The sequence below is a fragment of the Adiantum capillus-veneris genome, unplaced genomic scaffold (genome assembly GCF_014529385.1).
Source record: "Adiantum capillus-veneris isolate H3 unplaced genomic scaffold, ASM1452938v2 Hic_scaffold_770, whole genome shotgun sequence".
Lineage (NCBI taxonomy): Eukaryota > Viridiplantae > Streptophyta > Polypodiopsida > Polypodiales > Pteridaceae > Adiantum > Adiantum capillus-veneris.
The window spans coordinates 1922-26463 of record NW_028221763.1 but is presented as its reverse complement, the minus strand read 5'-3'; the positions used below and the strand labels follow the sequence as shown (position 1 = coordinate 26463).

The 24542-nt window shown below is 44.8% G+C and overlaps 1 protein-coding gene, 1 long non-coding RNA gene, 1 other non-coding gene and 1 pseudogene across 3 annotated transcripts; 1 reads left to right on the top strand and 3 right to left on the bottom strand.

The window, feature by feature from the left end:
- Positions 1-779: 779 nt before the first annotated feature.
- Positions 780-4803, top strand: LOC147416600 (uncharacterized). Its single transcript, XM_086508231.1, has one exon. The coding sequence runs from the start codon at positions 838-840 to the stop codon at positions 1282-1284; it is 447 nt and encodes a 148-aa protein (XP_086364357.1). The 5' UTR covers positions 780-837; the 3' UTR covers positions 1285-4803.
- A 1958-nt stretch (positions 4804-6761) lies between these two features.
- Positions 6762-6834, bottom strand: TRNAA-UGC (transfer RNA alanine (anticodon UGC)). Its single transcript has one exon. It is a non-coding gene; the product is annotated as a tRNA-Ala (tRNA).
- A 5598-nt stretch (positions 6835-12432) lies between these two features.
- On the bottom strand, positions 12433-15636 carry LOC147416598 (uncharacterized). Its single transcript, XR_015187494.1, has 2 exons — positions 14208-15636; positions 12433-13890 (listed from the first exon to the last, which is right to left on the bottom strand). It is a non-coding gene; the product is annotated as an uncharacterized LOC147416598 (long non-coding RNA).
- Positions 15637-17786: 2150 nt separating this feature from the next.
- LOC147416597 (18S ribosomal RNA) lies at positions 17787-19459 on the bottom strand (annotated as a pseudogene).
- Positions 19460-24542: the final 5083 nt, after the last annotated feature.

Genomic DNA, 24542 nt, shown 5'->3' with positions numbered 1-24542 from the left:
GCAAACCCAAGCCCAATTAGATTTAATAAAATTAAAAAAAGAGCAACAAACAAGAATACCTTTCTCAACGAAAGAAAGGAGAGATATATGGTGAGGTTATTAAAAAGAAAGGAGAGATATATGTTGAGGTTCTTAGAAATAAAGGAGAGATATATGGTGAGGTTATTCAAAAGAAAGGAGAGATTTCTGGTGAGGTTATTCAAATTCAAAAGATTTCTTTTTTTAGTGAGGTTATTCATGGAACTAAATACGTTTCCAATACCTACTGCTGCTCCTGCTAGGGCTATGGTAGCCGCTCCTACTCCAATTAATTTTGCACCTTCTAGCGTAACTAATTCTTAAGTGTCTGTGTAATAATAATAAAAAGGTGTAGCTAGCACGCAAAAAAAGCACTTTTTTGTCTCAGAAAAGAAACAAAAAGAAATGTTATCAACACTTGAAATAAGATTTTTCTTAGTAACTTGTTATTTGACATTGATTTATAATTCAATGCGTATGATACTACTAATGCTATAACTATACTTAAAAGAATACTTATATCATATTGTATTAAATTACTATTAAAATTGTCAATTAAACTATTCTCATTTATCTCACCTAAATAACTATTATTTATTATATGAAATATTAATGGAAATAAACTTACCACTTTTAATAACAATAGTTTTAGGCTTGATAACTTATTACTTATTACTGAATTTACTATATGCGGGGTTGAAACACATTGTATACCCGACAAAGAAGAAGAAAAAGCAATTGGTTTCGACGAAGAAGCGTAAGGCAAAGAAGCAATTAGCTGAGAAACTGCGGGTTTCAACGAAGAAGCAATTGGCAAAGATGCTACGGGTTTCGACGCTGCGGGCGAAGACGGAGAAGCTACTGGCAAAAAAGCAATTGGTTTCAACGAAGAAGCTACGGGTTTCGACGAAGATGATTTATGCGTATTTATTGTTAATTTTGGGGCCGAGGATTGATCTATCGATTGATCCTCAGCAGCAAGGTAACGAGAAAGAATCAGGTGACAATAAAGGATCAGCCGACGATAAAGGTTTAGGCATAGGCAACAAACTATCAGGCGTAGACGATATAGGATCGGACACGTTAGATACAGAATCCGGCACTGACGATACAGGATTAGGCACTGACGATACAGGATCAGGCATAGATAAAGGATCTGGCACTGACGATACAGGGGGGTTTGGTTCTGAAACCGATAAAGGAATTGATACTTCAGTAAACATATTGGTTACAGGCTTATTAACATCTGTTTTAAATTTGTTGTAATCTTTTGATAGTTTATTTACTAATCTAAAAGTATAGTTACATGAATTACAAATCTTCAAAAAGTTAGCGTTTGTTTTAAATTTAAGTAACTTCTTTATTGTATCTTTATATAAGGTCTTATCCCCCGTAATTTTTTGAAAAGGTATTTTTTTTTTCTTTTGAAACTAGGATTCATTCGCTTTACGCGTACCAGGTTTCAATTGATTGACTACATTGCATGCCATGCAGACCCGTAACGGCTCCGAGCAGACGTGTAGATGGGATGGATGGCAAAGGAGAGTGCGAACGAAAAGGCCCGAACAGAGTCCTCAAAGGCCGCAACTCCGGAGCGGAGAAATACACAAACACACACGTAGTAAGGCGGTGGCCCGGACTGCCGGTTCCGTTAGTCTAGCATTGGCTAGCTCACTACTGAGATCGAAAACGTAGCGGACAACGCGTCACACCTGAAAAGGCGGGGCCATGCTAATTATGCCACTTTTTTCCGAGTCAGGATGGGGTCAAATTCAGAGCCATGACAGATTCAAATCGTTGATTTCATTTGCCAAAGCTAGAAGCTCGGAGAAAAAGGGAATTAATCTAGCAGATCAACAAGTGCAAAGCGTCTTGGCTAAACTTGACGTAGTGCAAGACGTGACCCGTTGTCTAAGAGACGAAGACGGAACCTCCTTTTTGCCTTAGTAAAGTAAAGCCCTTCGAAAAAACAATAAATTCGCCGGAAAAAGGCAAAGCTCGCGCAGCGGAGCTAAATGAACGAGAATCGGATAATCCCGGCGGTAAGTGAAGTGATCACTGCTTATCAGGAACTAGTAACAAGTACTGCGGGTGTGGACACAAATTTAACTGCGGACGCAGGCGCAAATTCGACTGTTGTTAGCTCTGATTCCGAAGGAGATGGGCCGTTTGGCCCGTTTAATTAACCTTCGCAAAGTGTCGCATAAGTAGCGACCTGCATGAATAGTGTACACAGTAGGTTACTTTTTTGTTTTTTGAGGTTTCAAAACAAAAAAGGTTATGGATACAAGAGATGAAAAACCCAATACAAAAAGTCACCTTTCAATTTATCATGACCTGCAGTCTGCCAGAATCATTCGCTATTGTTCTATTGGTTTCCAAACGGATATATAGATTTGAAATCTCAAAGAATAAGAATAAAAAAATATTATACACCGTTACGGCCTATCCATATAAGATAGAAGAAAAAGAAAAAAAATATTATTCCAAAGAAAAACAGAAAGTCATTCTTTAGAGATTACCGAGTACAAGTGCACATCTAGGCTATTAAGGACCCTCTACCCTATACTATTAAAGATATTCATATGGATTTAGACATAAAAGGGCTATTATCGATTTAGAAAAAACACTTTTCTTATTGAAGATTGCTTGTAATATGATTAAATCTATTATTCATAAAGGAGGCCATTTACTGTTAGTAAATACTGATCCTTTATGCAATGAAATAATAACAAAAATGGCAAAAAAAACCAATTAAAATCATATTAATTCTAAATGGATTGGTGGTTTTTTAACTAATTGGGAACATATGAAACATGAGAAACGCTTAAAATCTTCATCCACGCAGCACTCTAGCCCACGTTTATTAAAGATGTAAAGATATTTTGAGGGACTGATAACACGCTAAATTCTAGATGGTTTGGTTATATTGAATGCATGTAGAGATTTTTACGCTATATTTGAAGCTAATTGATTATGAATACTTATTGCATTTTTGGTAGATTCTATTCTCCCAAAGGAATTACACAGATTAATTACTCATCCCATTCCGGTGAATAATGATTCTATATGGTTCACAAATCCATTTTGCTCATTAGTCATAAAAACAGTCATTTATTTAAAAAATGCTTAAAACCCCAGCAAAAAAGCCAAAGGAATTTACAAAAAAAATTCCATAAAAAAGGAAAAAACAAAGAAAAAAGGAAAAACTATCAAAGAGCGCATAAAAAAGAAGAAAAAAAAACAATAAACAATGACTTTTTTCACTTTTCATTTTCATTACTTTGTTTAATGATCTTAGCTTAGTTATTCTGGCTTTTCCAGGGGCGGGAATAGCTATAGTTCTTTGCGCAGGGAGTGAATTGAAATTGATAGAACACTTTTGGCCGGCAGGCATATTTTTATAGAAGATGTCTGGTCTTATCTTCTTCAAAATTGGCAATAAATTCGGGGTTTGACCGAAACATACCAAATGGGGCAATTGCCCAAGGCTTGGGTAACACATGATCTGGTTGAGGCCTTGTTTCCCAAACAACTACAATCCCTTATAGGTTCGTTAAAATCATAATTATATCTCCACAGCCACGCATGGGATAACGCAACAAATTGACGGGAATCAAGCAAGCAAGGGCTTTCGCTTATAAGGCAACTACTTTACTTAATAACCTGGAAATGGCAAATAAGCAATTGTTTGTTAAATTCCATGAGCTTGCGATTAACATTGGATTATACATTACATCACACGGGGCTCAAAATTCCCTCTACTTCAACCCTCCCCTTACCGGAAATCTTAAATTGCCTTTCAACCATCAGATTACCCCCCAAAAACCCGAATTGGCCGGTCAGCTTTTAAAGAAAGCCAAAAGCCTATTTCGAGTTGTTCTAATAACTTCTGCAGGCTCCGGAATTACTGTTTGTGGAATTGCCTGAAATCTTCATGTCGGCATCGTATGCCGAAGATGGATTCGTTGTCTCTACATCTGCCGCGGCTGACTTTGGACAGAAATTCAAACAAGTGTTTCAATCAAATAGCTGCAACATTTCACTGATTGAAAAAGAAAATGGATAATCGATCGTATCTTATTTTCATAGTTTGTAGTTTCCTTTTATAGATACAGATATAGACTTTCTTTTTTTTATTATAAAACAGAACTTGAAAATACAAACTAACGCTGGGGGAAGGTCCGATCCCTTCCCTTCCCGGAGGTATGGCTGAGCGGCTTAAGGCATTGGTTTGCTAAATCAACATACAATACATTGTATCATGGGTTCGAATCCCATTTCCTCCTACACTTTTCCTTGATGATTATGCTGAAGTACAGTACAGAATCGAAAATTACAAGACGCTCTTTCCCTATGATATGATGGCCAGGCCGTTACCTGAGCACTCTTCCCGCCGATCTTACCTTGGTAAGAATGTAACTGTGTCGTTGCCTCTGTTCCGTAACAATGAACAGCAAAAATAGACAATCAAAGGAAAAAGTGCAGTGGTCACCCCATTTGCCATCCCTTCAAAATGGCAAACCAAACGACACATAAGTCTACTTTGATAACTGTAACGGTAGCCGCTACCTTTACCTTATCAACGCTTTTTTGTTTTATTAACGCAAGCAAGCAATTCTATTTTTGCTTTCGTTTGCTTTCTCTCTTTTTAGAAAAGCAGCAAAAACAACAAGCTATAGTAGCGCTACAGCAGCTATAAAAGTAACCCAATCCCAGTCCTTCACGTTAAGCGGTCTCCTTTTCATGCTTTAGATAGCATAGCATCTCAGTCTCCTGCATTTATGTTATGGCCCTCGATTTCCCCAGCAGAAAGGGAACCCAACCCTTTAGTCTCTTTTTACCCGTATATAGTGGACCTAAAAGCATGAAGCCTTACTACGAGCCCTTCAGACATGTATGCAGCAAGTCTTTCTAAAGGATCTCTAAACACAGACGCCGATTTATGAAGATCTTGCATTGCTAGCTCTGCAACCTCCATCTTTTCTTCAAATAACGCAGCAGCACATGTGATAAGAAGATTCTTCACACGACTGCCAAGATTCAATGCTTTCAACAAATGCTCAAAGGAAAAAGAACCATGCTTTAAAGCTGTTACTGCACTTATTTCCATCTTGGTTTCTTCTGGAGCTACTGAATCATGCACCAGCTCCTTTATATTATATGCTGCTGTTTTTTAGTCAAATGATGGAAACACCCAACCATACCCGTAATGATAAAGACAAATGCCAACACGTAAGCCACTATTATTGCAATCAGAGCTCCTAATTGGCGCAAGTGGTGCAAGGACAAGCTATCTATGAAGGTATGGGATGTAGTATGGTGCAATGTCTGCATAGAAACGCTAAGGTTGCATCTCTGCTCTGGAAGTTTAGAATTTTGCTTAGCCTTAAGGGGTGAACTCTTCTCATGGTAAGCACTGAACCCAAGCCATACTCTGTGCATAGATCTTCATGCAGATGCTTGAAAAACGCAGGAATACTCCCTTTCCTGTGAACACATTTGCTTTGCACTAAGGTCAAGGACCTCTAAGCTACTGGAGTTGGCAAGGGATGCAGGAAATGGCCCTGTAAAGTTGTTAAAGCTCAATACAAGCTACTGGAGTTGGCAAGGGATGCAGGAAATGGCCCTGTAAAGTTGTTGAAGCTCAATACAAGCTTACGCTTGAAAAAAAGAGAAAGGTTACTACACAGTCGATAAAGTAAGCCAACCGCAGGGACTAAACAAAAAGGCGTCACTTAGCTAGTTATTCAGCTAAAGAGGTGCTCTCTCTTTCCTTTCGCAGGGACTAAACAAAAAGGCGTCACTTAGCTAGTTAGCCAAAGAGGTGCTTTTTTGTATATATACAAGAGATTAATTATGTTCTTATCTAACGTCGTCGTGTGTTTAAACGATTTCAATCAGCGCAGCGGGTTTCTTTCTTCATTAAGCTCAAGTGGTGTGGTAAAATAGGACTAGGTGTTTCTTGGTTAGCTGCATTTTCGTTATGATTGTAAGCTTTACATAGATTCAAGGCTTTCCTTTCATTCTCACTTGCCTTTTGCATATCTTGTTCACAGCTCGATGGCCGTACTAAGAATATAGTAAACATGCGCCTCGATAAGGCGCGGCTAGGACGGCTCGTTGGTTCTTCCAACGTGCGTTTCCTTAGGGTCTTGGTTTCACTTGTCTTCATCCCGCATTCGCATGAGTCAGTTTGAGTGAAGGGCTGCTTTGGTTCCGCACGCTAATGCGTTGTTGAGTACCCTTTTTTATTGGCCTTCCGCCGTAGGTTATCAACCTACCCTTGGTACGGAAATGGGATTACTGCAGGAAAGGAAAGGGAAGGAAAGGAAAGGAATTACTTCCACCAAGGAAGGATCAATAACTTCCATTCAAGCTGTTTACGTACCTGCGGATGATCTGACTGACCCAGCCCCCGCTACGACGTTTGCACATTTAGATGCTACAACTGCGCTTTCAAGAGGCTTAGCAGCAAAAGGTATCTATTCGGCCGTGGATCCGTTGGATTCGACGTCAACTATGCTGCAGCCTTGGATTGTGGGTGAGAAGCATTACAAGACGGCATAAAGGGTTAAGCAGACTTTGCAGCGTTACAAAGAACTTCAAGATATTATAGCTATTCTCGGATTGGACGAGTTATCCGAGGAGGACTGTTTGATGGTAGCTAGAGCACGAAAAAGAGAGCGTTTTTTCTCTTTTTTCTTTTGGATTTCTATTTAATATGCTAATCTGTATACGAATGGAGACGATCGGACTTGAACCGATAACTTCATGCTTGCAAAACATGCGTTCTACCGATTGAACTACGCCCCCGTCCTCGTTTCATGTGCAACACGTATCATGTGGGCAAACAAAACACAAGAGAGCTATTGCTCATACGTGCGTGCCTATAGCCTTTTTTCTACAGAGTTTAGACTTTATCCAAGACACGGCCCCATTTCATCACACTGTCAATGAAAGAGGCTAAATGTCATAAAGTAAAGATGTGTCGTTGGCAGCAAGCAGTAATAGTTCACGAATCTTTTCTCGGTCCACCATTTTGATTGTATCGGCGTTAGGGAGGGGATAAGCCGTCTTGTCTTCTCGGAAGGGAAGCCTTGAGGCCAAAAGCGAAGCGAAAAGAAAAAGGTTATGGATACAAGAGATGAAAAACCGCAATCTTGGATACAAAAAACAAAAAAAGTTTGAAAGATGAAATTTCAAAAGCCACCAACCGATAGTTATGGCTTCTTTTTTTCGCACTTAGATTTTTGGATAGATGCCCTTATACAGGAATACATCCGAGAAGAAGCGCTTGATAAACAAGAATTGCTTATCCAAAGATTCGCAGTTCTTATAAAAGTCAAAGAAAACCTGAAGGCAAAAAGGAACTAAGCTAGTGGCCCCGCTTTTCCTAGTTACTTATGAAATGGCACGTTGTCTATGTATTCGAGTGGTCTCATTGAATCTCTTCGGGGGTCTGCCCCCTGCCCCCATATACATCTTAATGATAATAGAAGCGTCGAAGGCCGATGCGTCGAGTAAAATCCAGGCCAGGGGAATCGCACAAGTAAGCGAAAGGGGCACGGCACCGAGTTTATCTCAAAGATTGTTTATCAACAGTAACATGGCTGGGTATTCATAACTTTTTCTTGCGTGAAACCACTTGCTCTGCTTTAGGTCGCTTCATAACTTAACTGGTTCGTACATAGCACGAGGCTTAATAAATAGAATAGGATTTTCTTTTGTAAAGCGTTTAAAATCAACGAGACTACAAACAAAGAAAAACAAAGAAAGAAAAAGAAAGCAAGCTGTAAGCAAAGAAAAAGAAAGGAAAAAGGAATATTAAGCACCATCCATTACCACGCGAACCACCGGGTTCATAAAAAAACTAGGGTAGAGTGTTAAAATAACATTCTACATGGTATTCTGGAAAAGAACTCAAACAACTAAGGATGAAACAAATCAACGTAATAGCTAGGTTACCTAAACGGGTGAAGCTCTCTGTCTTTAACCATTTAGGAATGCAATCATTGTTCTTTAATTGGCTGCTCCGCTCGGGCTTTCCCTCCCCACGAAAAACCCTTTGCTACGCTTGCATCTTTAATTGGGCTTTCTCTTCACTTGCCTTTGACCGTGGCTCTTTAGACTCTTAAAGGCATTTTCGTTAATCCTACCATTACGTTGAATGTAAATGCATTGTACTAATAAAAGATATAGCGCTTAATCGCTCGGGCTTTCCCCCGGAAATCCCTTCGCTTGCCATTACAGGGGCTAGCTTTATGTCGTAGGAACAAAGGTGCTACTAAAGCAAAGGAAGAGCTAGTGCAACTTGTTAATAACAACTTGTTTTCTAAGGGTAAATAGGGTTTAATTATTAACCATAATAGATTCTTTGTTTAAGGGTTAAATCGTTAATTTTAATGGCCTTTAATAGTTCACTATTAAAGTAAAGTCGTATAAGCCCTGGTCCATCACCTTATTGTCTAGCAATGCTTGGTACGTTGAGGCGAGACGGGCGACTCGCTTAGATCACCCAGCGGCAGTGTCAGGCCTTTACTGCTAAAGGATACGTCTTTACATTTAACAAACACTACACTACCAACAGTTCAGTTCCCTAGCCCCGGTTAGTTAACGTCAGGACAACTGTGAGAAGGGTCTCCGTGCCGTGCATGAACCGCCGCGATGCAATCATAGCCATAGACAACGCCAAACAGTTGCAGCTTCTTCAGTTCAGGGATACGAAGCAATCAGCGCTAAGCAGCAGCTTCGAGAATACAAAGCAAAGCCTCTACGTTCATTGACTGGACAAACAGTTATAAAATACGTATCTTCGGTGGTTGAAGGGCAAAGTGTTGACTAACGTCTACGGGCTTCAATTTTTTCATACTGGCCCTTCCCTTTTGCATGACCGAATAAGCGAGTAGCTATTACGTATTTCGGTATAGCTATCCCTCACTAATTCGTAGTTCGGTCGAGCAGTCATAGAAATCTATCACGGTTCATGATTAGACTTCATTCCACCTTGCAAAAAGTGGCATAATTGGCCCCGGCTAGAGCCGCGGTAGCTGCAGAATCGAGTAAGTAGACCACCGTATGGACAGATAGGCTTACCAGTCGACCGCCTTTCTTGCTACTAAAGCAGTGCCGCAGGCAGTGCTTGCTTGGTTGCAGGGATTTCAAAATACCTTTTCCCTGCCGCTCGGACGGACAATTAATTACGTTTCCCTGCCTCCCATTAATTACGTAATATAGAGAGTTGTTTCATTGCTCGGACGAGGAAATTAAGCAAACGACACCCTATTTGATCAAGGTATTTTGAAATCCCCGTGTCTGCGTGCTCGTTTGGGCACGAAGTTCACTCTAACGCCGTAGACACCGAGAGTTTAGTTGGTTGAGTTTCGAAGGGTAGAGCGGTAGCCTACGTTATAGTTCGTACAGTTCTTCGCTTCGAGGAGCCATAGTTGCCTACAAATAAGAATCAATCTGCCCACATTCTATCTCAAAAGAGCTTTGCTTTCCTCGCTTGGCAGTAGTTTAGTTTTTCGCAGCTCATGTAACTTAAAGGAGAGAGTCTGTGAAACGGCACCGGTTCAAGCCCGGTCATGAGCCAAACTGGATCGGAAGGATCATCTACTACTCTGTCATTAAGTTGAGCACTGGTATGGTGACTGGAGATTATTGGGGCAACCCTTTTCCGGAATGTAAGATGATCCGCCTTGCCGTGGCCATTCCGCTTACGGTTATTGGCTTTGCCAGTAACTAACTAAGAGATCATCAACAAAAAATGATGAAAAATAACCTATTCGAAACTTCAAAAAGTCTAACTCTTTCGATGATTAGCCGTCGGGGGGTTTCCAGTGAACTACCAAAAAGAAAAATCCCTTTTCGTTTGTTCGTTAAGAGTTACCCGTACGGTGTCACTCTAGAGTGACTCGGGAGTTCATATCGAATGTGTTTTCTTAGTGGTCGCCATTTCAATGTACGAATTTGGAAGGAATAAGCGGGGGCAATTTTTTAACTTGTTACTTCTATTCTTCCAATTCCGACAGTTCAGAAGACAGGCCGGAAGCGGAAACAAGCCAGCAGCCCGCCGAACAAGGCTCGACGCCGACAGAGAATTTATCGTTTCCTCCTCCTCCATCATCTTCGGGGGCGCCGTTATGGGAAGAGGAGTTTGGAGGGGATACTCGTGAAATCAAGGATGACAACTCCACTCCAGAAGGAGACAAGGCCGGACACGAATTGAGCTCAGGGCCGTCAAGCGAAGTTGAGGGAAGCCCTTCGTCATCGAAGAACAGGAAGGAGGAGGGTACTAGCGAGGCTCCCGAGACTAGCGAGGCAAAGAGCCAGAGCCCCTTTTCTTGACAACAAGAAGAGGAGCTGCTTTCCAAGCTGGATCACCTTGCACAATCACAAGTGCCTAAACGTTCTTGGTGGAACCGGGTTTTGTGTTTCTGTAGGGGACCAAAACCGGAGGAAGACACTCCTTCCGGAAATGAAGGGAACGGTCAGGATACTGGGTCGGGCGATAATGACCCCGGAGAATAGGAAGCACTGGGGGGAATTTCCTGGCTTTGCCCCTTCCTGCTTCCCGAAAAAGAGAATGGCAAGGATGAACCCGAGAATGAGAAAAGGAGCAGCAGTAGGTATTGGAAACGTATTTAGTCCTTTGACAAGCCCTGTGGCGTGAAATCTATCATTAGCCAAACAATTATTCGGTCTCCAGGCTTTGCCTTAACAAAAGCTATTGCCCTGTTTGCTTTGATGATGGCCTTTTCGATATTCTTCGTATTTTAAGGAAATCAATAAACAACCCTGAAGATAAGTCTAGATAAATAACGGTTACTTCGGGGTGGCCTTTGCTTTGGTCACCCCCCAACTAGGTAACATAATGGTAATGCGTTGGACTTACAGTCCTAGAATGATGGTTCGACTCCATCCCCAGTTTTTTTTAAGTAAACCCACTGTGGCATGACGGTACATGACAAGGGACCCTAGCTTAGAATGCAATGGATGTATGTGGGTTCCCCCCAGCTACCTACTCCTTTTGCTAGGGATTTGGACACGCGAGGAGGAGGCTCTGTTGCTAGCCCTTATTGACATAGAGCTACTGCCTTGGCAAGAGCTGCTGTCTTCGCTATGTCAACCGTGCATAAAGAAATGCCATAAACGTTGAAAACAAAGAAATTGCTAGAAGAATGTCGATTGATTCTACGACGTAAACGAATCATGATAATTCGTTGCAACTTGAAGTCCCGCCTTGGCAACCGCTACGTAGCATCCCAGGTTCAGTAAGCACATAGACTCTTAACAAGCTATGGGGCCGGATCATGTTAAGATGAAATGCCATTTGACCTCAGGTGCTGGCAAGGGCATCTAGCCAATGCCTTCCTGGCATGCGTGAATGCTGGGTTGTGAAATTAATCGTTTAAATGCAGAAGCCAACGATAGCACTATGACTACGAGATTAGGTCAGGCCCAAGGATTCCTCCCTTTACCGCGTCCTTTTCTATCTATCTATCACGGATTACCCTTTTAGCATTTGACCATGCCTATCTATTCGTAGCGTCTTAAAAGAGCTTTCGAAAGAATAGTCGTTTAATTTGTTTTTTTGGATTCGTCCGGAGAGAAGCAGTTAGTCGATTTACGCGTGCCGACCTTTTTTTAGAGCTTCGGTTCTTCCGCCTGAGCATCAGTGGAATAAGGACTACATGGCGCTAGCCACACAAATTCTTTGCTTTAAAAGAAAAGTTTTGTTTGCCTATATGATACGTGTTGCACATGAAACGAGGGCGGGGGCGTAGTTTAATCGGTAGAACGCATGTTTTGCAAGCATGAAGTTATTGGTTCAAGTCCGATCGTCTCCATTCGTATACAGATTAGCACATTAAATTTATAACTAGGCTAGGAAATTCAAATTGTAATGAAAACTTCCCTGTTGCCTGGAGCCCAGCACTACATTGGCCGGGACGCCTTACCCCTTGGCACGGCACCTTAAGCTAGGGAAAACCCGGCTAACCGCCACCCCGAGTCGCTGCCGGGGCCTGGTCAAGCGACTCAACGACGAGTGCACAGCGGCAGTTAATGCATGCTACATGCTCTATAGGCTCTTCTGGCCAAGGGAAAGCACCTACTTTAACCAAAAGAGCTCAGTACGGCACCTGTTCGCTACCACCTATACAGAATCGGTGGGTTACCCGCTTTAGGCTGTAGCCGAAGAACAGGCGGGGGGCTGCTACCATAGCCAATCTAAGGCGCGACCTTGAGGGGGTTCTAAGGGCGGCAATTGACCGTTTAATCCTCTTAGAGGAACTCTCCCTGAGCAAGGTAGACATGGTGGCTTGCCACACTGGCATATACGCCGGGCCCTCTAAAGCACCCGAGACATAGGAAGCCTACATATCAGGGTCCCTTCCCTATGTGAGTACATATTCCTTTGATGGGCTAGACATTTCGACTGCCCAAACCCAAAGCTCAAGCGCTGGCATTCATAAGGGTCAGTTTGCTTGCTGTTTTAGAAACGAAAAAGTTTTCTTGTCGAAGAGTATCTCAAGGATCGAAGAGTTTACATCTTTTCTTAATTCTTCACGAAAGTCGAAACCGTATTTTTCTAGGGCTATAGCGGGAATTGGGCTTATTTTAGCTTTCGTTGAAGTAATTGTTTTTCTATTTGTCTTAATCGTCGGCTTGGTCTATGCATGGCGAAAAGGAGTTATTTTGCAGCGTGGCTTCTCATCTAGTTTAATAACAACACTTTAAAACAAAGCCTATATCGTATCCTATACGTCACGTTACGTATTATATCATTCCTGACTTACGCAAGCAAAATACTTGATAACTACGACCCGTATAGGATTTCAACTCGTTACTACTTTAGCTACCCATCTCTTTAGATCGTTTTTTTACCCGGCTATACGTGCTCATGCTAAGGTGTGTGTCGTACGCGCTTTCGTGCCATCCCTTGCCCCACCTGGGGTAACCATACAACATCGTTAGTGGAATCTTGAAAAGAGATTAGTACGAGGAAGCCCATTGTCCTTGCGGCGCTTTTACCTCTCGCCTATCAAAGTGATGTTCTTTCACCCGGTAGAAGAACTTGTCTAGAGAAGGATTTCCCGCTTAGATGCTTTCAGCGGTTCTTCCCTACCAACTTAGCTACCCGGCGCTGTTACTGGCACAACAACCGGAACACCATAGGTTGACCTAACCCAGTCCTCTCGTACTAGGGCAAGCTTCTCGCAGTTCTCTAAAACCAACGGTAGATAGGAACCGAACTGTCTCACGACGTTCTAAACCCAACTCACGTACCACTTTCATCGGCGAACAACCGAACCCTTGGGACCTTATTCAACCCCAGGATGTGATGAGTCGACATCGAGGTGCCAAACGACTCCGTCGATAAGAGCTCTTGGGAGTCATCAGCCTGTTATCCCCGGCGTACCTTTGATCCGTTGAGCGAGAGCCCTTCCACACGGGACTCCCGGATCACTATGGCCGACCTTCGTCTCTGTCCGACTAGTAAGTCTTACAGTCAGGCAGGCTTCTACCATTACGCTCATAAGCTGTTATAATATTAGCTTGAGCCTACCTTCGCACACCTCCGTTACTCTTTGGGAGGCATCCGCCCCAGATAAACTACCCACCTTGCAATATCCCGCTTCTGACAGCAGCGGCGGTTAGGCATCCAACGACGAGAGAGTGGTATTTCAAGATTGGTGGCGACATTGCCATCACCTCCCATCTATCCTACACATTAAATCAAGGATGTCACTGCAAAAGTATAGTAAAGGTGCACGGGGTCTTACCGTCTAGCCGTTAGTACTCCGCATCTTCACGGAGAATTCAATTTCACTGAGTCCATGTTGGAGACAGCGGGGCAGTCGTTACCTGTAAGTCTTGCTAAACTTTTTGGTTTAGCTTGGGCTTTCTCTTTACCCAGGCCTTTTTCTCAGTTCCAATAGAATAAGCCATAGCGGTAAGCCTGGGCGCTTCATGTAAAGTCTCTGGGGATTGGACCTCTGCTATCCAGTCTGGATGTTCTGGAGCAAGTGCATGCTTTTCCATTCCCCAATCCTGCGGATCGTCCATTGTGTCATATCTAAGTCCTTGAAGACAAGTGCACTTAGATCTTTAAAGTGTTCCCGCATGTAATGTGGCCTAAAACCTAATAATTACTTAGAAGGCTGGCGTAACTTACTGTGTACACCATTCATGCAGGTCGCTACTTATGCGACACAATAAAGTTAATCAAACGGCAATGGATGGTATTCAGTTCCATGCCATCCTCGCCTATGGCCTTATAGTCGCCTATAAGTTCGGACTATATCATCATCTCGAAGGATGTCTGGCGTGTGGTCGTTGGGGATCGAGTTTAGATCTTGGAACTACGTTCGCGGGCGCACGGCGCGAGGCTACGAAAATGGTCAGCCGCGGGCTCGAAAGACGATGTATTTCCAACTTGCTATCCTGCTGATGGTCCGCGCCACCAACTACATTTTCCATTCAGCCGTGGATAGGCCGTAGGTTGGTTGAAAGCGCTTCGCGCTGTCGACAGCCAGATTTTTTTGATTTTATCCTGTTCTGTATGAGTATTGGATACTGAAATTCGGGCGGATGTCCCAGCATATTGCCCGATTATGTTGTCGAACATCTCTGTCAAACCACCCCTTTGTCGGGGAATTTCGCTACCTTAGGACAGTTAGAGTTACTGCCGCCGTTTACCGGGGCTTCCATTCAAAGCTTATAACACTTCTCCTTTTTACCTTCCGGCACCGGGCAGGTGTCAGACTCTATACATCGTGTTACCACTTAGCGGAGTCCTGTGTTTTTAATAAACAGTCGCTACCCCCAATATGTGCCGCTTTCCCAATCCTTCAATAGGAGAGCACCCCTTCTTCCGAAGTTACGGGGCCATTTTGCCGAGTTCCTTCAACATGGTTCTCTCAAGCGCCTTAGTATATTCTACTTGTTCACCCGTGTCAGTTTGGGGTACGGTTGGTTTTGCATTTTAAATGTTGAATCGCCCTCCCAATTCCACGAAGTTTTTTCCCGGGAGTTTCAACCCTGCAGCCGGAGTGACTTTGTAGCCCCCTGCCCAATCATCCAATTCACGAGTTTAACAAACACGCATGGTTCAGTAGTTAAAGCAACTTCGTCGCTTTCGTGTACCCATCGGACGTTGCCCTTTCGGGGTTCCTTAGGGACCGATTCACTCTGCGTAGATTGACTGAACGCAGAAACCCTGGAACTGGCAGGCGATCATGTTTTTCACATGATTTCTCGTTACTCATGTCAGCATTCTCACTTCTGGTACCTCCAGGTGTTGTCACCAACAACTTTCCTTGATTGACAGAACGTTCCGCTACTGACACTTGAAAAAGCTTCTTTCAAGGTCTCGTCGCTTCGGTGAGTCACTTGAGCCCCGAGACATTTTCAGTGCCATGAAGCTAGACCAGTGAGCTATTACGCTTTCTTTGAAAGATGGCTGCTTCCAAGCCCACCCCCTGGTTGTCATCGCTTGATCACTTCCTTTTCCACTAAGTGATTGCTTAAGGACCTTAGCGTACGATCTGGGCTGTTTCCCTTTCGACTTTGGATCTTAGCACCCGAAGTCTGTCTGTACAAACCCATGGCCTGTATTCGGAGTTTCCTTGGGGTCGGTCAAGCTTTGGGCTACCCTAGCCCATTGAGTGCTCTACCTCAAGCCATAAACGTTATACGCTCTACTTCAATAGATTTCGCGGAAAACCAGCTATATCCGATCTTGGTTATTCAGATAGGTAAGCCCGGAACGGAAGAGCTTTCCCCCCTCTTTGAACCGCACGTGCAAGTTTCCTTGCATACGGCTCAAATGACGAATGGGAAGTCTAGGCCCCGGCAGCTTTTGGTTCCTGCGTTTCAGGAACCGCTCGGAGCGTTTAGAGAGAAGCTAGAAGCAAAGCGCAACTCAGTTTCCTTGGTTTCCAGTATGCATGAAACCAGAAGAAAGGGCAGCTGGCTCAGCCAGGGGAACCCTAGCGGGGGAAGCCCAGCGACCCTTGCATAACCTTTGTGGCGTTACTGCTCGCAGTTATTCATTTAAGGCACGAAGTGCGTATAAATGGTCTTTTCGCGCGCGCTTCGTCATTCATGATACGAGTTAGCACCGGGCCCCCAACTCAAAAGGTCAGGTCGGCGATTCATTGAATAGATATGTCTCTATCTACCTCCGCTGCCTATTTTACCCTACCCAGTAAAGCAAGCTGGTGGCTTTTCATATCGTCTTCTGCCCACTGGACGGTATCTGATCTTACGACCAGACCTCCTGAGGGGAGCCCATTGGGTTTACCTTGTCGACATGTTGACTTTATTACAAGGAAAAGCGATCCTGTGCTATACTCCGGTGATCATTTGCCGATCGGGGCACGCAGAGGCCCATCGTGTCCCAAATCACATTCTGGTTCATTCTTCGCCAACAGAGTGCCTGCTGGCCCGTAATGATACAGCAGCTTTATGGTTTCTACGAAGCGTTGTCGCACAGTTCACTTGCGTTGATCAGTAGTCTTGCCACTCCTAGCGGGTTCTATGCTGCCACCTCTTGCATTGTTTTGTTAGCTTCACACCCTCCCCAAAGGAACGCATGGTGGGGTAGGAGCCTCCCGCTAAGCTGAAATGACAGTAGCCTTGGCAATCGGGTCTCCCCGGACACTTGCTTGTAAAGGAGACAGGGCGCGCGATTTGAAAGGGATAACCAAAGAAGCGCGCTTTTTTAGGGCCCTCTCTCTCCAGCGGAGTGACGTTTGCCCTAACGCAAGCAATTTTGCATTCTGCGGAATCTCATTTCAGCCAGCCATTTCTTTTCAAACAGTTTTCTCTTTTCGATTTGAAAAGAATGGAATGTTGAGAAAGAGTTAGTGCCGTTAGGCACTTCCCCCGGCAAAAGTGGGCGCTGCAGGCACTTACCCTGCCCGGCGGAAGAGAGGGACCTTAGGCTCCCGAAAGGAAAGTGCCGGTAAGTACAACGTTGGTCTTGAGTTTGGCGGCTGCCATAACCATTGCCTTATGCTCCTCAAGTCGCACGGCCTTTCCAAGCCGCTCTATCTCTCGATTGAGATTAGACTATACATTTTTCTCATCTCTAATTTAAGGTCAACGTTAGGGTACAAGTGCCGATGCAATATTTTCATAAAGGTGTGACTCTTGGTCAAAGAAGGCCTTGGTCTCTTCTCCATAAGCCGGACCGCCAACGTCAAGGCGAGATCACATTGGTCCAGTCCCCGCCCAGTGGAAGCATCCACTCGGATAGCAAGGAAAGGTCAGATGACTGCAGCATCCGCCGCTAGCAATTGTTTAGAATGACTGCAGCCACGTCATCGCTTTGGTGGTCGAATTACTGCAGTTAATTCGAAGAATTGCCTAGCTTTTGCTATCCGTTATGGCGTTCCTTTCTCTTCTCCTCTTCGCATCTTTAGTGGGTCCGGGCTGTCAACTATGTCTCCCGACAATTCTCAGTACATATAGCGGAAAACGCTTTTCACATATCGAGGTCGGAATGGGATCAGGTGTTCCGCGTTTTACTAGGATGCCCGGACAAAACAAACACGCTTGATTAAGAAACAAAAAAGTGCTAACGACAAAAGCACCTGCCAGAGAAAATGCAAATACAGCTAGTACAAGCCTTTGATTATTTAATCGCTACCAACCCCACACTTCCCCCTCGCACAGTTAGCTTACCCGAACGAATTGACTTTATCAACTCACGTACAGTTAATAAAAAGACGCTAGCGCCTCCCTTTAAGATTCCCTCCAGCCACAGGTTCCCCTACGACTACCATGTTACGACTTCACCCCAGTCACTGACCCAACCGTGATATGCGCCAAGGAGACCACCCATACCAAAATGGGCCACACTCAACGCCGGCATGAAACACTTTAGCAATAGGTGATCTCTGGTCGATGCTTTGGGCGAAACCAATTCCCAGGGTGTGACGGGCGGTGTGTACGGGGCCCGGGTACGTATTCACCGCGGCATGCTGATCCGCGATTACTAGCGATTCCAACTTCATGTTCTCGAGTTGCAGAGAACAATCCGAACTGAGGCAATCTTTATGGATTCGCTCCGCCTTACGGCCCTGCTTCCTATTGTAATTGCCATTGTAGCACGTGTGTAGCCCAGCCCATAAGGGCCATGCGGACTTGACGTCATCCCCACCTTCCTCCATAGTAGAACTATAGGCAGTCTCCTGTGAGTGCAACATCGGCACAGAGGAAGTGTCATCAATCCCGTACCGCCCCGCTGACAAGTAAATAATGACATTGATCCTTTGAGAGCAGCATGTCTTAGCAACACAAAACAAGGGTTTCGCTCGTTATAGGAGTTAACCAAAAACGTCTCACGACACGAGCTGACGACAGCCATGCAGCACCTGTATGAATTTTCGTTTCATCCCGTTAAGGACAAGCACACTTGTTCATATGTCAAGTGTTCATACGTCAAGTGTTCATATGTCAAGGGCTGGTAAGGTTTTGCGCGTTGTATCGAATTAAACCACATGCTCCACCGCTTGTGCAAGCCCCCGTCAATTCCTTTGAGTTTCAGTCTTGCGACCGTACTCCCCAGGCGGAGTGTTTAATGCGTTAGCTGAGCCCCCGATCCGCGGACCAAGGACGAACACTCATCGTTTACGGCATGGACTACCAGGGTATCTAATCCTGTTTGCTCCCCAAGCTTTCGCACCCTAGCGTCAGTAGAAACCCAGAAAGCTGCCTTCGCTACTTCGGCGTTCTTTCGTATATCTCCGGATTTTATCCCTACCACACGAAATTCCACTCCCCTCTATCCCACTCAAGTGAATTGGTTTTGAAAGCATTCCGCCAGTTGAGCTGGCGCCTTTAACTTTCAACCTGATTCACTGCCTACGTGCCCTTTACGCCCAGTCATTCCGAATAACACTAGCCCCTCCCGTCTTACCGCGGCTGCTGGCACGGAATTAGCCGGGGCTTCTTTTTCGAGTCTTGTCATAATCGTCACTCGACGAAAGAGCTTTACAAGCGGCATTGCCCTTCCTCGCGTTAGCGACGTTTTTCACTCACTCACGCGATATTGCTGGATCGGGCTTTCGCCCATTGTCCAATATTCCCCACTGCTGCCTCCCTATGGAGTCTGGGCCGTGTCTCAGTCCCAGTGTGGCTGATCGTCCGAAAAGATCAGCTAAGCATCTGCGGCTTGGTCAGCCTTTACCCAACCAACTACCTAATACTACGCAGGCTCATCAAATAGCGCTTTTTAGCTTTATCGAAGCTTGCTTTTTTGCTTTCGTTTCTTTGGGATTCGGCCCAAACTGTTTGGCAGATTCCCACGCGTTACGCACCCGTTTGCCACTTTGTCTTCAACTGTTCTATAAACAGAAAACAACGTTCAACTTGCATGTGTTAAGCATATCGCCAGCGTTCATTCTGAGCCAGGATCAAACTCGGTTTTTTGGTTAAAAAAGGTCAATCTTTGTCGTTGATGATCTCTTGGTTAGTTACCAGCTCTTGCCAATAACCGTAAGCGGAACGGCCATCGGCAAGGCGAATCATCTTACGTCCCGGGATTGGGGCCGAGCGGGGGTTAAGCATAATCTCAGATCAACAAAGCAGTGCTCAACTAAATAATAGATACTACCGCGACCTTTCCGATCCAGGAAAGCGACCGGACTTGAACCGGTGCCGTTTCCTTTCCTGGTACATAGGAATGCTCTATCCCTTAAGCTACGTGAGCCAAACGGGGAAGCCCAACAACCCCAAGCCCCCTGTTACTTTGTCGCCTGTGCGCCTCTCTTTTTGTTGAGTGCCCAAAAACACAACACTCTGGCTATCCAATTTCACTCCACCTTATGATTGATAGCCGACAAGTACACAGCTTGCTATCAACGACCTGGCCTCTTAGTTTAGTGGTTTGTTACGTAAAGGATGGCTAAAGCCTAAAGACAAAGATTCTCTAGCGTTCTCGTATAATAGTCAAACTATAATAATCAAATGTAAATATTTGTGTGGTTAATGGACAGATCATCAAGAGGTGACTTGCGATGTTGAGAAGTCCCCACTTGCGCTTGGTCCGGGATCCCTGAGGGATAGTTTGGCTTCAGGGCGGGCGCTCCAGCAAAGCTAATTCTGTATGCCTATGCAGCGTGTTAGCCAAAGAAGAAGACTGAATTAACGCCATAGCTGCTCTCCGCAGTCTTAGTAAGAGATTTTATCCTACTTGGTTTTGTGAATAAAGAAAGTTGAACTGTGCTCGATACAAATCCGCAAGGTTTCAGAGCCTCTCCAATTCCAAAAGCATGCCCCGCACAAAAGAAACAAAAAAACAGCTTCCGCTTACGGAAAGCCCCGCAACGAAACCTAAACCAAACAAGAGCATGGTGCAATTAATGCTTTTCTTTTAACATCTGTTTTTACACATTTTCATAAATGCTTTTATGTAGTGTAGCTAGCACGCAAAAAAGCTAATGTCGAACGGAGTAAAGCAGTTGGCCGGCAAAGATTGCTTTGCTTCGATTTTGCTTTCTTTTAAAGCAAACGCATCTTTTTCTGCTTTCGCTTGTTTGCTTTCTCTATCGCATCTTTTTCTTTGCTTACAGCTTGCTTTCCTTTTCTTTTAAACGGTGTTTTTCTTTGCTTTAAAACTGCTGACAACATGTAGTGCGGGGGCAGGATTCGAACCTGCAGTCTTCAGGTCATGAGCCTGACGAGTTGGCCATTTACTCCACCCCGCAATCTTGGCCTTGGCGTTTGGGGTTGGTTGCCCACCAGCATAGGGACCACCTAGCCTACCATCGGTCCCGAGAGGTTACGTTAGCCTAGCACCTAAAGATCTAAGGGGAACGATACTCCCCAGGCGGGATACTTAACGCTAAGTTAGCTACAGCACTTAGGGGTTGATACGCGCAGCGCAGCGATTAGTCTCCATCGTTTACGGCTAGGACAGGGGTATCTAATCCCATTCGCTCCCCGCTTTCATCTCTCAGTGTCAGTGTTGGCCTAGCAGAGTGTCTTTGCCAAAGGAAAGGTGTTTGAATTGATTTCTACGCATGAAATAAATTGGAGCAGTGGTTTTAAGCCTTTTTTTTTCTCCGTGCGTCGTATCCATAACTTTTTATTCTGAAGCAGACATATCATCTCATTAGGAGTTGCCTCGATACCACCGGCATTGCAGCGCCAGTAACTTAATTATTCTCTTATCCCTCGCCCTCAAAGCGTACAGAATCAGTGACCACTCCGCATACAGCCTCAAAGCATACGCGTACAAAATCAGCGACCACTCCGGCCTCAAAGCGTACAAAATCAGGTAAAATATCTTATTTGTTCCATCCTTTGCCTTGCAGGGAATCGGTGGTTCACGTTGTAATGGATAGTAAAACTTCGATTTATCGTGGTTCGGTCTTGGATTTGACCCGTTAGAGTCTGTCTTCGGTTTGCTACTTTAGTTTCGCAACGCGCCATCTTTCATTTGTCGATGCCTCTGGCCATCTTCCTCCTTCCGTTGAGTGTAAATCCGCTACGCCTCCTTTTTTCCCCAGTTCTCGTTATTCGTTTCGCAACGATTCGAAGGCTGGCGTAAGGCTAACAAATCGGGTGTAGAGCAACTAGGCATTTCGCGTAAGTCATGAACAAAGGAGCTGTCGTCCTTTGCATTTGCTATCCTACGCTCTAAAGCTTTAATTCTGTCAAATAGTCTCTCCTTTTGTTCACGCACGACTTGTAGCTCTTTTTCAAGTTTTTTACTTGTGTTGCGTTCGATCCTACGCTCTTCCTCAAGTATCCCACGCTCATTGCCTGTACAAATTCGTTTACGTGCATGGTCCACGATATCCGAGTAGAGACGCTAAGGTTGTACCTTTGGAAGGAATTCTGCTAAGCCGGGCGAACTGGTAAGCACTGATCCCAAGCCATACTTTGTGCATTGATCGCCTAAAGATGCTTAAAAAAGGCTAAATGCAAGCTGGTGTCCCTTCTATCACCTTCCCTGCTTGCTTGGCAAGCTCTTAGGGATGGTGCCCTCCAGTTCATTGCTGCTGAGATCCACCCACACCAGATACTTACAGTCCCCCAGTGTGGGAGGAATTGTGCCAGACAGTGAATTGTTATTGAGATGCAGATAGTTGATTCCGGCCATGAGACCCAGCTCGGAAGGAATGCTGCCCACGTGAGAGCGCGAGCCACTCCAAGCTGCTAAAGTTAGCATATCCTTTATCCAAACAAAACGAAAAGAGCCGGCTATGCTATTTCGGCTCATGTAATGTAGCTGCTACCTTTGGATAGAGCCTTTCTATGTACTAGGAAACGGCACCGGTTCGAGTCCGGTCATGGGCTAGTAGGAAAGAAAAACGGGAACTTTGCTTTCACTTGTCTGAGGATGAAGAATATTATCTCAACCAAACCAAAAGAGCCGTGATTCGTTTGGTGTCGCTTGTTTCCTTTCCGATCCTGAAAATGCGAGCGGAAAAGCGAGGCGATAGCACCGGGGCTGCCAGAGGTTCAAGTCCTCTTTGCCTTCACAAAACATGGAGTCCTAGGATGGCAGAAATCGAGCGAAACAGACCCTCTTCAAGGTATTTCCTCTTCGAAGCTTTGATGAGCCAACCTATGTCGCCGTTAACCAAACAGGTAATCGCGATTAGGAGGAAATGGGATTTGAACCCTTCGCTCCTTGTCTAAAGTAATATGAATGGCGTAGCTCTTTCATTGCATTGTTTCTGGCCGATACCAGATTCGCATCTGAAGGCAATCGCATATACGATTTGTGGGTCCGGGCTGTCAACCACGTCTCCCGAGAATTCTCAGTACATATGGCAGAAAACGCTTTTCACATATCGAGGTCGGAGTGGGATCGGGTGTTCCGCGTTTTACTAGGATGCCCGGACGGAACGAACACGCTTGATTGATGAACAAAAGAGTGCTAACGACAAAAGCACCTGCCGGAGAAAGTGCAAATACAGCTGGTACAAGGATCGTTCAATCGCTACCAACCTTTTGTGTTATTTGTTCTGAATGTATATGCCATGGTTTTGTGAATCAATGTTTCGTTGATGATCTCTCGGTAAGTCATTAGCCTAGGCTAACAACCGTAAGCCGGACCGCCAACGTCAAGGCGAGATCACATTGGTCCGGTCCCCGTTAGCCCAGTGGAAGGATGAGGTGCATCCACTCAGATAGCAAGGGGAGGTCGGATGACTGCGGCCACGTCAATCCGCCGCTAGCAATTGTCTAGCTTATGCTACTAACTGAAACCCTCACCGGTTTCATCGGGCCTTGGAAAGCTTTCTCAGCATAAGTACGTAAAATAAGGCTAAAGGTCAATCTTTGTCGTTGATGATCTCTTGGTTGGTTACCGGCTCTCGCCAATAACCGTGAGCGGAACGGCCATCGGCAAGGCGGATCATCCTACGTCCCGGGATTGGGGCCTGAGGGGGAACCCCAATAATCTCAGATCGACAGAGCAGTGCCCAACTGAATGATAGATACTCCGATCCAGTTTCGCTCACGACTTCCCCGGACTTGAACCGGTGCCGTTTCACATGGGAATGCTCTATCCAAAGGTAGCAGCTACATAAGCGTTTATTATACGATAATTTGTAAGGTGGAATGATCCAAGTAAGCCAGGTAGCGATAGTGGCTGATTTGCAGGACAGAAACGTGGTGCGCAGGTTGCTTAGCACTTGCTGCGCAAAGCCACGCTTTTTCAATCGTTTGATTATTACATGAGAATCCTTGTCGCAGCGTCTGCACGGCGACAACGCCATCCTTTACCACGCAAACCACCAAACTAAGAGGCCAGGTCGCCGATAGCAAGCTGTGTGCTCGTTGAAGGACGGCAATAACACTAATCCAGGACTGGAGCGAGTTGCTCCAGGCACTGAGTTCAGCCACTATACTACCTACAACGCGTCGATAAGGAGAAGCGTTAGGCGCACAGCAACGTAGGGCCTGCTGACAACATGTAGTGCGGGGGCAGGGTTCGAACCCGCAGTCTTCAGGTCATGAGCCTGACGAGTTGGCCATTTACTCCACCCCGCAATTGATCTCTCTCGGCTAATTTCCTTTGCATAATTGAGCCTTTCGCATCCCTGTAAAGGCGTGTTGTTGATTATTTCGTTACTTGGTTAGTAGCGTGCTTTAGCTAGCTCATGCCATTTTACCGGTCCAGTTTTCATCATCGCGTGCTTTCTTCTCCGAGCCAAGGAACAGACGCGAGGCTCTTTGAAGAAAGCTTAATAGGAAATACGTGCGTGAAGAACGGACAGAATTACGCTTCAATCAGTGCACGATAACAAAGAAGAAAAGTTGATTGGACCTCTAGTAGCCCGGCCATTCCACTAAACTTTCTTGTATTGCAACTTTCTTACCGTCAAAGAACTAAATATGTTTCCAATACCTATACCTACTGTTGCGATGATTTCTTTTGCATTATTTAATTGAATGTTTTTCGTTGATTCCCTTGCCTTGGTGTTCGCCTAGCTAGGGTAGTATCCTGCATTTATGGCAGTTCCTAATGGCGTGGCGCCAACCTGTCGTTG